The following is a 14,380-nucleotide window of genomic DNA, read 5'->3' on the forward strand; positions in this document are numbered from 1 at the left end:
CTGATTCTAGAGGTACGGATCCGTACCCCTAGACACTTCCAATCATTAAAGCAAAAAGCTAAAGCTAACCACTAACGGCGGAAACGGCACCATGTAAATAGATCACTTTGAACCTCTGAGTCGTTGGAGGTTTAGAATTCTTTAAAATGACTTGCGGTACTAGGTCTTTCTGCACGAGATAAAATTACACTATCACCGCAAATCATGGTAAACAAACGCAAAGTTGACGACTTTGCACTTTTTACAAATAATGAAATTAAACAAAATTGCTTTATCAAAATGGACAATTTCTTTCTTTATGCCACTGACACCATAACAACTTTTGTCTTTCAATTTTAACGAGAAAATCAACGTTAACTTTACCGTTTCTTTTCCTGGGCATATTTTTTTCTCCCGCGCAGCCGTTTTCGTCCGGTCGTGGCTATTTACCGTATCGTACCGTACAATAACCACTATAAGCTTTATTTAGAACTTACTCATAAGCTCGGTCTAAATCAGGTAGTCTACATTTAAGTTTTTGATGTAATCTTGTGCGGCAGCTGTGAAGTAAACATCATCATTATTAGTGTTCCAAGTGTTTGGATACAGGATATAAATGGGTGATTGTTGACCAACTTGTGGTCCATTTGGATCAATTATACAGTCCGCCTTTAAAAGCCAGTGCTAGGTGGATTGAGTGTTGGTGCACATTTCAGGACCTCTAATGAACAGTCTTAATCAATGTTTTCAGACAGATGGATATTCTTATAGAATTCATTATTTATGAATAAAATAATTATTATGGTTAAAAAGGTCTTTTTTTCACAGGAAATCGTTTAGTCCAACAAATTTGACGTGATCCTAGGAAATATTGAGATAATTTTTTCATATGTGCAATATCCCTTTAAATTGCCCCGTCACAAATATAAAACAATCTGAATGTCGAATTATTTTGACTAGGAAATCCATGTGTAAACACATGAATATTTCTAAAAAAAAATGTAAACTTCCCAGATTTTACTAAAAATTTCCTAAACTTGTTGCTTCTAAAAACTGATTTCGAAGTTTAATATATCAATAACTCGTCAGAATTGTAATTTATTTTTTCTGCTATCCAAATGAGAAAAATCTAAAATAACTCCACTTAGACTTGATAAATTTAAATCATCATTGTGAATCATTTTATTTATATTCCTAACAAAATCAGTGAAAAGGGTAGATGTCCTTGACAAACAAGTGAGCTTTAATGGCCTGTTATCCTTCATTGCTGAATGCTCACAAGTTAGTTAGTTAAGATTTTAATAGATAACATATACAGCAGTTTTAATTTAATCAAGGGCAATAACTCTAGCTGGTGTTATTTAAGCAGTCTTGCCCAATGATTTTGCTGCAATAGTCATGCTATGAAAATTTCCTTAAAAAGTGAAAATGGGAGATATGTTGATTAATACAAACTCAAAGGCCAGATCTTAGGTATTAGAAAAGCAACCATGCCCATAATTAATGCTTAAAGGTTTTATGATCATGTACATTATGTACTGCCCATGAAGACAGGCATCTAAGCCACTGGTGTTGCTTGAGAATCCTTGCCCATTATCGGACTTGTCTGAGATGATGTTGCTAGTAAATACACAGTTATTTACATGAAGATGGCTTCTAAGTTCTTACTATGTTAAAATTGTGAAATATGGCAATTTTGACCAACTCATGGACCGTAACTCTCTTTACTCTGGTATAAGCCGAGCTTGCAGAAATTTGATGTAATTATATAGAAGAAAATAAGTTGCATATTAACATAAATAATATTGATTTACAATTCTTCATTGATACAATTTTTTTCATATGTACTGGAAATATGATATTCTGATTTTAATCAGGAGCAGAGACCCTTTAACCGGCTGGCAGCAAGTGATTCTGCCTTTATGAAAGGTCATATATATGGCCAAGGTCACAGTGACAGATAGATCATCTAAGAATCATAATAAAAACACTACAACTCGCGTTGTTTTACAGATTTACTGTTCATTAACTCTCATAGAGACAAAAATCATACAAATACACCATGTAACATAACAAATATTTTATTAGAGTCACCCTTACAGAAGCAAGCCTCTGTGGCGTACATGCTGCGTATTTGCTGTGTATATGCCGCGAACACAGTAGTACGCCAGAGGAGTACATTTTACATACACCGCATGCCGCGTACATGCCGTGTACTATTTCGACTAGTACACAGCATGTACGCAGGAGGTCACTAGTACACTTCAAGTACGCAGCACAGACTCTGAAAATTTAAGGAGTACACTGCATGTACGCAGGAGGGACTTGTACAAGAAAATAGTACACTGCATGTACACCGCAGATACTTTGAAATTTGTGCAGTACACTTAATATACGCGGGAAAGACTTGTACAGTTTCTTTTGGCATTTATACTTAGTTTTTTTTTTATAAGTTAAAGTCTGAAGTAAACTTCATATACGCGGGAGGGACTTCATGCAGGAAGGATTTGTACATTTTTTTTTTTTTGGAAGCAAGAACTTTATTTCCGAGTAACTTTTATCTTAATAGCATAGAATAGTTCAGATTACCGGTATTCTGAACAATAAAAATTTGCCAAACTATTTGCAATGTTCATTTGTGAAGCTTACATCTTAGTGATTTCTGAGCTGCACCTTGCATGCAGTGTAAAAATATATTCTTTTTCATTTTGAATTAATCCTGGAGCTTTCTAACTTGGATAATTGAAAAGCCTTATTTGAACTTCATTGCATTACATTTTGTTATACATGAAATAATTACCAAGATAATGCCGCAACAGCGCCCGAATGAGAAGAATTAATAGCTCTCACTGTTATTTGAATACTCTTAAGCAAAACACCACTCTATCATGTTTTATAAAGGCTTTAATGCTCATTATGTTAACTCATTAAGGCCTCACCAAATTAAAAAGTTGTTCATCAAATTTGCCGCTCGTATATTTTCAGAACGTTTTTGGCTAATTGCGCTTGCCCCATTGGAAAAAATCAATCCAAAATTTTTTGGTGCGCTACTTTTTACGGACGTAAAAGTGTATAAATGCTTATATAATTCCAGTCCTAGATTGTTCTCAGATGGATTTTAATCAAAATAAATACATACTACGCACACATCGTCTATAATAAATCATAACACTTATATTAAGTTGCATTAAAGTTGTTTCCCCTTGATGCAGTTACGCCATTTTCTTCAAATGTTTACCAAATTACATGCTACAAAATTGATTTATTTCATTGAAAAGTGGATGGAGAAAAGCATACTAATTTATTTGATAACATCAATCTACATTATTTTGGTAAGGGTAAATACTTATTGATGCATGTCACTTATCTTTTTTCTGTTTTTTTCTGTCCAAATGATCAGCATTTGCATACGAAAGTTGGTGGGGTAAGGAATTTACATTATCACAGCAGTTTCGCCACAAAGAGTACACAGCATGTATGCAGCAGAAGTACACAGCATGTACGCCGCAGGACTCGGGCCAGGAGTACACAGCATGTACGCCGCAGGAGTACACAGCATGTACACCGCAGGAGTACACAGCATGTACGCCGCAGGGGTAGTACACCGCAGGCTCATTTGCATGTGAAAAGTGTATGTGCCGTGTACATGCTGCGTACTATTTCTCGCATACTAAATTCCTCCAGCGTACATCCTGTGTACTATGTAGTCCACAGCATGTACGCAGCAAGTAGTACGCGGCAGAGCTCATTTGCATGTCAAAAGTGTACTACAAACGTACTATCGGTGTATGTGCGGTGTATATCCTGCGTACTATTGATTTCAGTACACATCATGTACGCATCATATACGCTGTATGTACACAGCAAGAGTACGCAGCAGGCCTTTTTCTTCTGTAAGGGCAGTCACAGAAATAAAATAACTAATTTCTATGACACATTTACACCTACAATTCAGGAACAACAGATTCTTTGATATACATTAAGGAGTTTACCTCAGCTTAAGACTTTGTGATATCTCCTGATGTTCTTTACAGTGGTACATCTTCAGATTTCAGTCAAAATTTTCAAAATAGAAAATGCTTCAATATTAGTTATCAGTTGCAACAGAAAGCAGAAATAAAGAAGTTAGACACCTTTTAATCATGAAATACTGTAATATAGTTGTAGTACGTTAACTTTGTAGTAAAACTCTCCAAAACTTTAGTCAATCGAAATTTCATATAAAGTAGTAAGAATTTTAGCTGTATTTTATATTGTAAACATTAAAATTGCATCATAATATGTGTTTATCATTTTTGATATATCTTGTCAGAACTATCTAATTATAAAAAATTAAAATTTTGATGTTCATCTAGAGACATATTTCCCTTTAATAAATTAAGTATCCCAATTTCAGATTTTGTTTACAGAATTATTAGATTTCATATCTGATCACTGATTAAGCATCTGGTATATCATCTAACAAATATGACAAACTAGTAATTATAATTGTGAAACTGTCCATCTCTCTATCTTAAATCCATATACTCAACAGGGAAGAAATGTTGCAATACATACTGGGAAATTATCCCTATCTGGTATAAATCAATATAACAAAAGGCAAAAACAAGGAGCTGTGTTCAATAAACACTTGATGCTCCCAGTGGCATCCTTGTCGATAGATTTTGCACCTAAGTCCAAAACGAGGTCAAGGTCAAATTGAGGTCAGGTGATGTTTGAAGATGAGGAATGGTCACAGTTTACATCTGTATTAGTATCAATTCATTCTTGTAAGGGGTATTGATGCTAGACGAAACCACTGGCACCAGATCAGAAAGAAAATTCCTCCGTACATGTTATACCCTACCCCTAGGTATTCTATAAGAACCATGGTCATGAACGGGAAAATATACTAACCCGTTTCAATCGCGCATTTCATATCTAAAACACGCAGTGTGGTAAATGTTTACTATGGATATCAAGCAAGTGGTAATTTATCTTGCATTGTGTACTGGTCACATGTTTTCAATACATCTTATCTTAGAAAAACAACGCGTAGTTTATAGTTATTTCAACGTTACACAAAAAACTTGCTTGAACTTCCCTGGTGAAGTTCCGTTCTAGATTACAAAACCATTCTGATTGGCTGTTGTGAAAATGTATGTCAATCGTCATTTTACTACGTGTTCGATAAAATGTGAAAATGCAGCATAAATGTGCAAAATGAATAAAACAAACAGAACAGATGCAGACCAATGTACGATTTCAAATTAAAGATCATATACAAGATGAATTTCATTCATCATTATGAGTTTTAGTGTAAAATTGTGATTTTATTTAATTCTGTTTTTGTTTGTTTACGTTTCGCCAAACATGTGCACACTGCCGTGACCTCTAGACCGGATGTTCATTAGGGAAGGTCAAGCAAGTTTTTTCAGTAACGTTGACGAAAGCATAAAATATGTTGATAATCTCAGCAATATGGAATATTGAGACAATGTGACTGGTGCAAGATGGAAGATAAATTATCGCTTGTTCAATATACTAGGTACCCATTCACCGAACTGCGCGTTTAAGTTGAGAAATGTACGATTGAAACGGGTTAGTGCACTTTCCCGTTCATGACCATGGTTCTTATAGAATACCTAGGGGTAGGGTATAACACGTACGGAGGCATTTTCTTTCTGATCTGGTGCCAGTGGACGAAACGGTCCCATTTGGTTAACCAAGAGATGGCCCATATAAAGCAACCTAAGTCCAAAATGAGGTCAAGGTCAAGGTCAAACTAAGGTCAGGTGATGTCTGAAGATGAGGAATGGTCACAGGTTACATCTGCATTAGTATCAAGTCATTCTAGTAAGGGGTATTGATGCTAGACTAAACGGTCCCATTTGGTTAACGTCGTATGGATGAACGAACGGACGGACAGACGGACGGACAGGACAATCACTATATGCCTCCCGCATCAGTAGATGCTGGGGGCATAAAAATTTGCAATCGTTCTGAAATATGACCAACATAGACATTCTGTTAGAGTATTTTCATGTACATGATTGTATACAGTACCAGTTTTTCATAGATTTTGTTTTTCCCTAAAACAAGCTCCAACAATTTCCTTGAAAGTGTCGAGTAAATTTAATTTCAATGTTTAGTCAACAACATTTAATTTATTTAGAAACTGTATAAAGACTGCTGCAGAAAGGCTCGGTAATATATTTTGGTTGCTAACTAAATCTGATTAGAAAATGTACCATTTAGATCAGTTGTAAGCATATCAGCAAACAGAAAATTTTCATTGTCCCTGTGAATGAGTAACCTTAAATATTTAAGTGTTACTGTGCCAAAACCAATGTTAACACTTTGTTACCACTATGGATCCAGATCAGCTTGCACATCCTACCACACTGTTCCAATATCAAGCGCTAAAACTGATAAACAGTATGGATGTGGGGACAAACAGTATGGATGGGAGGATAAAGGAACAGTATGGATGGGAGGATAAAGGAACAGTATGGATGAGAGGATAAACGAACAGTATGGATGAGAGGATAAACGAACAGTATGGATGGGAGGATAAACGAACAGTATGGATGGGAGGATAAACGAACAGTATGGATGGGAGGATAAACAAACAGTATGGATGGGAGGATAAATGAACAGTATGGATGGGAGGATAAACGAACAGTATGGATGGGAGGATAAACAAACAGTATGGAAGTGGGGACAAACAATATGGATGTGGGGACAAACAGTATGGATAGGAGGATAAACGAACAGTATGGATGGGAGGATAAACGAACAGTATGGATGGGAGGATAAACGAACAGTATGGATGGGAGGATAAACAAACAGTATGGATGTGGGGACAAACAGTATGGATGGGAGGATAAACGAACAGTATGGATGGGAGGATAAACGAACAGTATGGATGGGAGGATAAACGAACAGTATGGATGGGAGGATAAACGAACAGTATGGATGGGAGGATAAACGAACAGTATGGATGTGAGGATAAACGAACAGTATGGATGGGAGGATAAACGAACAGTATGGATGGGAGGATAAACGAACAGTATGGATGAGAGGATAAACGAACAGTATGGATGGGAGGATAAACGAACAGTATGGATGGGAGGATAAACGAACAGTATGGATGAGAGGATAAATGAACAGTATGGATGTGAGGATAAACGAACAGTATGGATGAGATGATTAATGAACAGTATGGATGAGATGATAAACGAACAGTATGGATGAGAGGATAAATGAACAGTATGGATGAGATGATAAATGAACAGTATGGATGAGATGATAAATGAACAGTATGGATGAGAGGATAAACGAACAGTATGGATGCGAGGATAAATGAACAATATGGATGGGAGGATAAACGAACAGTATGGATGCGAGGATAAACGAACAGTATGGATGTGCACTGATCTGGATCTTTGCTGGTCACAAAAGTTTAACTTTGGTTTTCACACAGCAGCACTAATATACACAATTTACTGAGAAAGCACCTTTAAGCAGAGTGAACAATGCCCAGTATAGCTAAATATACATTGTATAGCATGCTAAATTTTGATGAAGTTTATTACAAATATATCACAGTCTACCAAGTACAACTGACTTGCAGTCTTGTGTCTTTCAGGCAAATCTAAAGGACCTTCCCTGAAGACAATATGATAGACAATAGGCTCATTTACAAATGTAAAAAGTTTCATTAAAATCTACATTGTAGAAATTATTCTATTGTGAAAATGTCATCCAAATTGTGATATTCTTACATTAATTTTTGACAATTTTTGAAAGGTTTAGCTAATATACTTTGTGATCTTGACCCCGGAAACAAAAAACAGACATTAAGTCAGGTCCCTAGGACCTTAACCCTTGAGTCACTGACCCCTAAAACCAATAGGGGTCTTTCTCTAGAGTTACTTAGTCAGTGTATAATGCATGAAAGTCATAGCTGCTATCCTATATGATTTCCAGTTTGGAAACCATTCTCAGTCTCCAGGTCACTGTGACCTTTCCCTTTGACCTTTTGACCTCAAAACAGCAGGGATCCTCCTGAAGTGGTGCTTAATCATCAGGAAAATTTTAAAAGCTGCAGCTACTATTCTTAGCGTGCTGAAACAGAAAATGCTGACGGAGAGGTGGACAGCCCATGGTAGACAACGCCATACCATAACAAGTCCTGTTGTTTTCAAAACAGCTATATAAAAGAGGAGTGTACTGTAAAACCTTAATTATATATATCCATGTATTTCTCTATCATGAGATCTGGGATATAATCAAAAGAAATAACAGCATGCATGTTGACCTTCACTTTTACAATAACTGTATCATTGGCAACCTTCTTTTCTACCCTTTATGTTGTAAATAGTGCCTAATATAGTTCTGGCTACCATAATTTAAACGGATACTATTTTATATTTTTTAATGGTCGGGTCCATTAAGTTATGGCGTAACCCCATTTGCCCATTTGGTTACCAAACCAGTGAGGAACCACGACATCTGCACACTGACTCTTGTGAGATATTGATGACACATTGTTACTTTTGAATATCAAGATCAACATTTTGTATTTTTATGAATTTAATTGAATTATAAATATAAGCATTTTCAACAATGTTCACAATTAATTTCAACATACCTTAGAAAGTTCATAAAAAAATGTCTTAAATAACAATTCTATAGTGTCTATTTGTTTTCAAAATGAAGAGTACCTCAATCACATAACAACTTTAATGGTGGGCGAAGTATTGCCGACAGCAGAACCCATTTAAAATCTGTTTTTCATGATTTATTTTATGTAAAATCAAAAAAACAAAACAGAGCTGGCAGAGGACAGCATTGCTTGACTATTCAACAGCACTGTCAACTGAATGAACATTAAAGTCCAAAAAAGGGGCATAATTTTGTAAAATTGCAATACAAGGTTAAGGGACCTGTACAATGCATTTTTTTAGCTATGCCCATTTCTGTAAAATACTTATCAGCAAAAAGAATATTTTTGCTAATATTTGCAAGTTTCCTTTCTCACCAATTAAATGTTTTCGCCATAGATTTGTTACGTGTATCCAAATACATTTTGAGTTTCCATTTTCTCAAGTCAAGAATGCTACATTTAGAAAATAGAACAAATCAGATAGAGCAAATTTACAAAATAAAATTCGCATGAATTCAAAGTGATTTAAAGCATCAAATAATTCTGCAACAAAGAAACAAAGAAAAAAACAACATGTACACAGTATACATTTTTTGAGCCAGCAGATTCTATACAAAGGAATGCTTGAAGATACTGACCAAACTATCATATTCTGATTAAATTAAGAAATGTTAAAAGAGAAGAAACAATACACAACAACTGAAAAATAACAAAAGAACCTTAAGTTTAGGTCATTAAATAAATACAAATGTAAATAGAAAGCAAATTATTTATTTATTTATTTGGGTTTTACGGCGCACCAACACAGTATAGGCTATATGGCGCCAAACAGGACTACAAATTTTGGTTTCACATCTCATTTACATCGAAATAAAAAAGCAAATTATGAAAAACAACAAAATGCCTCTTACAAAATGTTTATCTATCAACAAACCTTACCATAAAGAATTTGTATTTTGTACAAAATGGTTATATATTAGATAAGTCACCATATAAGAATACTTATTTTGTTAGTAAAGTTAGCATCAATATGATATGATACCTCTAGTTTTTATTCAATTCTGTTGAAAATTCACAAGGGATATATTTTCAGTATATTCACTGACTCCCTTTTATCCTTAAAATAAGAGCTCACAAAAGTGCCATTTTTCTTTTTAAATGTGTTTCAACTTGCCATATACCACACATATTCTACCTTGCAAACAAATTCTAATTTCAAAATTTTGAAATTTTTGTATCACAAAAATATCAGATTTTACAGTACTAATAGACAAAACAATTATGCACAGTTATTCAATGAGTTTTAGCAGTACTTATCCATAAAATAAATACAAAAGCTATGTACCATGTTAGTCACTCAATACAAATGTTAAAGAATAGGAATTTTGACATAGTTTAATCAAACTGAATAAAAATATAAAACTTAAATAAACACTGGTTTACGAATTTTTCAATGTTACTTATAGAAATTAAGACTTTGTCAAGTTGCAAGATACCAAACTTTGCAAAAGGTTTGACTCAAAATTCGTGACTGGGACATTCAAATAATTGAATATAAATTATTTTAAATATGTTTCAGTTTGCTGTAATGTGCTTGACTGGTTAATTAGCCAGTCAGGAATAACAAATATTAGCAAGTCGAAAATTGATAGTTTGGTATCTTGAAGTATATATTGCTTTGATAGTGTTATTTTGAAATTTTCAATTATTGTACTACACTGACAACAGCTGTTAGATTTTGTAAGCTATGCTCATGGTATGTGTAGAGAAGGGCTAGGTATTTGACACGGTCTGACTTGTCTAAACACCCAAGCGTTTGTGTTTCTTATAGCCTAATGTATAAGATATCTTATATCACACATAAAATATCTTTTATAAATACATTAAAAGCTATATACATGCATTTAACACAAAAAAATAAGATGGTGTATCTAGTATCTACATGCCCAGTATGACTGAAAGTTTCCTATCTTTGTGAAGGTCCTGAATATTCTGTATTTTCAAAAAGATCATATGAGCCGTGCCATGAGAAAACCAACATAGTGGGTTTGCGACCAGTATGGATCCAGACCAGCCTGCGCATCCGCGCAGTCTGGTCAGGATCCATGCTGTTCGCTAATGGTTTCGCTAATTACAATAGTCTTTGAAAGCGAACAGCATGGATCCTGACCAGACTGCGCGGATGCGCAGGCTGGTCTGGATCCATGCTGGTCGCCAAGCCACTGTGTTGGTTTTCCCATGGCACGGCTCATATGATAATAAATGGTACACTGTTGAAATGTTACAAAATCTTATCATTTTAATCACACAATAGTTTTTAGATATACTTTAGTTATTAAGTCCATGCTTTCATTTGGTTTTACCCTGTACAAATATAATTTCAAAACTGCACAGCTACCTTAACATAAAACTCAGAATTTTGAAGTTAAAAAAAATATAAGTTATAAAATCCTTCCATTTTTAATCACTGAATTTCTCAGTATATGTGTAAGATCTTAAGTTTTTTGTTTTTTTATCAAATTCTAAACTTTAGAAAAATATATCCACACACACATAGCTACCTTAATATAAAAGCAAAACAGGGAAGTAAGGAAAAATCAGTTAGCAAAACACCCAAAAATAGCAGCTAAATCACTCCCTTTGTAAAAAATTTTTTATTATTTGGGACCCATCAAATGAAAGAGGGACTAGACCAATCACTTTTTCTAGTATAGTACTAATATACAATTGTCCCTGTATGACCAAAAAAAACTCCAACAAACCATATGCATTTAATAACTGAAACTTTTATTAAATAATTAGTAAAATTGTTCTCACAACAAAGACTTGTCCCAGAAGTTTGTCATTAGTAAAACCGTTTTCACGTCCACAAAGCCTTGTCTCAGATATTTGTCATTTAATTCTGACAATACTCATAGGTATTGTCACACTGGTGCAATGCATGTATTACTGTATAACTGTAAATTAACAGACGAAGATACAATATTTTCATCCTGATGCCATGATGTATACATTTATATTTCACTTTTGTCCTTTCCTCGTCAGGAATATTACCAAACTATTGCACTAAAACTGATAACGCACAAATCAAACATATTATCTTAGTACCAGGTTATGTGTTAACTATTAAAAATCCTTGCCATACTTAGTTGTATTATGGACCTACATGATTGACTGTCCAATAAATGACAGACAGAATTTAGCAGTACTTTATTAGCAGAAAATAAAATTCTTTATCAATTCCTACAATACAGCACTCTCGTATGACTAGACCATTATATAACAGGAAGTGTGTAATGCCGCACAGCCTCTTATAGGAAGTTTCATGTTTTTGCCGTCTGCTCTGTTGTAACTCGTCTAACCAAACGTTTAGGATCATAGTTTACTAGTCTCTGACCCACTAAATATCTGAAATAAAATCAAATGGTTCAGTTTTACAACAATATTTTTTTAAATAAATTAATTCACAGTCATGTCATTACATATACATAAATATAACTTTATTATTTTGACCAAAATGGCGACCAGTACTGTGAAATCTTGATTATTCAAGCTTTTTAAGCTTTAATCTTTTTCATTTCTTCAGGTCTCTACCCAAGTAACTTCAGTAGTTAGAGCATACATCAACCAGTTTGAATGTTGCAGGTTTGATCCTCATCTGAGGTGACTGTTCACAATGCCAGTTAATACATAAGAGGTCATTCATCCTCTTACTAGGGTGTGGAAGTTGTCAGTTATTTGATGAGAAGAAAGTAAATATATAAGAGGTCATTCATCCTGTTACTAAGGTGGAGAAGTTGTCAGTTATTTGCAGAGAAGATGGAAGTATCAGCATGAAATCAAGAAGCACCAGGTAGGTTAACTAACCACAGTTATCTACCTCTCCCACAGGCCCAGTAAGCTCAATGAGTAGAATACTAGACTATAAATCGAGAGGTTTTGAATACTATCCCTAGACTGTGGCAGTTTTCTTTTACTGCTTCAATTTCACATCCAACCAACAGCAAAGAGGTGGTAAGTGATTTTAAGTCAGCAACCTTAACCACTAGGCCACAGACCTCTGCCGGATGCAGCATATATTCACTATGATGATTTTATTTGAAAGAAGGCAACATATCCAGAGTTGTTTGTCTTCCATCTTTGATTCTCATTAAGATGCCAATTACTCGAAGAAACAACAAATTACTATTTGTAGAATTCAGAGACACTACCTCCAAAATTTTAGAAAACACTGTTAAAGCCATCTCAATAATATAACATGTACATAAGTGCATACATACTTGTCATTTTTAATATGTTCATAAAGTCGTTTAAACTGTCTAGCTTGGAAAACACAAACAAACACCATCACTACACAAGCCAACAGGAATGGGTAAATTCTTCGTAACATTAAGTTCTGTACTTCAAAATCAAAACCTGAAATTCATATGAAATAACATGTTAAATTTCATTAAACCCAAATTTATCAACATTTACTATATAGGGTTAAGTGATCAAAGAAACTTGTGGTCCATAAGGCAATGTTCCTTTAGAAGGCTTGATAAAGAAGGTTGACGCCAGCTATATCAAAGTGAGTAGAACAAAGAAATGTCCCCTCTGTAACACTTAACCAAAGCTGGAACTATGCTTCTTACAGAGAAACAAAATAATGTTCCCTCTGTAACACATAACTTATGCTGGAACTATGCTTCTTGCAGGGAAACAAAGAAATGTCCCCTCTGTAACACTTAACCAAAGCTGGAACTATGCTTCTTACAGGGAAACAAAGAAATGTCTTCTATGTAACACATACCCAATGCTATATGCTTCTTGCAGTGAAACAAAGAAATGTCCTCTATGTAACACAAACCCAATGTTTCTTGAGTGAAACTGAAATGTCCTTTGCAATGCATACCTTATGTTGCAGCTATGTTTTCTATGTAGTTCATAGCTAATGCTAGAACTATGCTTCTTACAGTGAGAAACAAATAAAAATGTCTTTATGTACTGAATACCTAATACTGGAACTATGAATAAAGGAATGTCTTCTACGTAACACCTACCTAATACTGGAACTATGAATAAAGGAATGTCTTCTATGTAACACCTACCTAATGCTGGAACTACGAATAAAGGAATGTCTTCTATGTAACACTTACCTAATGCTGGAACTACGAATAAAGGAATGTCTTCTATGTAACACCTACCTAATGCTGGAACTACGAATGAAGGAATGTCTTCTATGTAACACTTACCTAATGCTGGAACTACGAATGAAGGAATGTCTTCTATGTAACACTTACCTAATGCTGGAACTACGAATAAAGGAATGTCTTCTATGTAACACCTACCTAATGCTGGAACTACAAATAAAGGAATGTCTTCTATGTAACATTTACCTAATGCTGGAACTATGAATAAAGGAATGACATCTATGTAACACTTACCTAATGCTGGAACTACACTTCTTGCTATAACATATGGAACTGATAACGACATGCCTAGCACACCAATGACAGGGAAACATAACTTGTAAAGAATAAACTTGAGATTCATGTTGCGTAATCCATCGTTATACACCTGTAACAGAACACAGAACACTGCCTTATCAATCGTTCTATCCAATTATAGAAAAACAGAAAGATGTGCAATCCATCATTATAAGCCTGTAATGAAATATAGAATGCTGCATAATTTATTGTTATATGCCTGTAGCAGAATACAGTATTTGGTAAAATCAACTGTCACACATGTAAAGTAAAACAGAACATA

The 14,380-nt window shown here is 34.6% G+C and overlaps 2 protein-coding genes across 2 annotated transcripts in view; both read right to left on the reverse strand.

Moving 5' to 3' along the window:
- The window catches only part of LOC123548792 (poly [ADP-ribose] polymerase 2-like), a 38,538-nt gene extending 38,088 nt beyond the window's left edge, over window positions 1–450 (reverse strand). The window contains exon 1 of the mRNA XM_053546834.1: window positions 364–450. Within this exon, the coding sequence (XP_053402809.1) occupies window positions 364–382 (19 nt within the window). The 5' untranslated portion in view covers window positions 383–450. The remainder of the gene's footprint in view (window positions 1–363) is intronic.
- Window positions 451–3,873: 3,423 nt separating this feature from the next.
- LOC123548790 (E3 ubiquitin-protein ligase MARCHF6-like) overlaps window positions 3,874–14,380 on the reverse strand; it is a 41,726-nt gene continuing 31,219 nt past the window's right edge. The window contains exons 22-24 of the mRNA XM_045336331.2: window positions 14,056–14,188; window positions 12,910–13,045; window positions 3,874–12,037 (exon numbers count right to left, since the gene is read on the reverse strand). Coding sequence (XP_045192266.1) covers window positions 11,953–12,037; window positions 12,910–13,045; window positions 14,056–14,188 — 354 coding nt within the window. The 3' untranslated portion in view covers window positions 3,874–11,952. The remainder of the gene's footprint in view (window positions 12,038–12,909; window positions 13,046–14,055; window positions 14,189–14,380) is intronic.

This window comes from Mercenaria mercenaria, chromosome 6 (genome assembly GCF_021730395.1).
Source record: "Mercenaria mercenaria strain notata chromosome 6, MADL_Memer_1, whole genome shotgun sequence".
Taxonomy (NCBI): domain Eukaryota; kingdom Metazoa; phylum Mollusca; class Bivalvia; order Venerida; family Veneridae; genus Mercenaria; species Mercenaria mercenaria.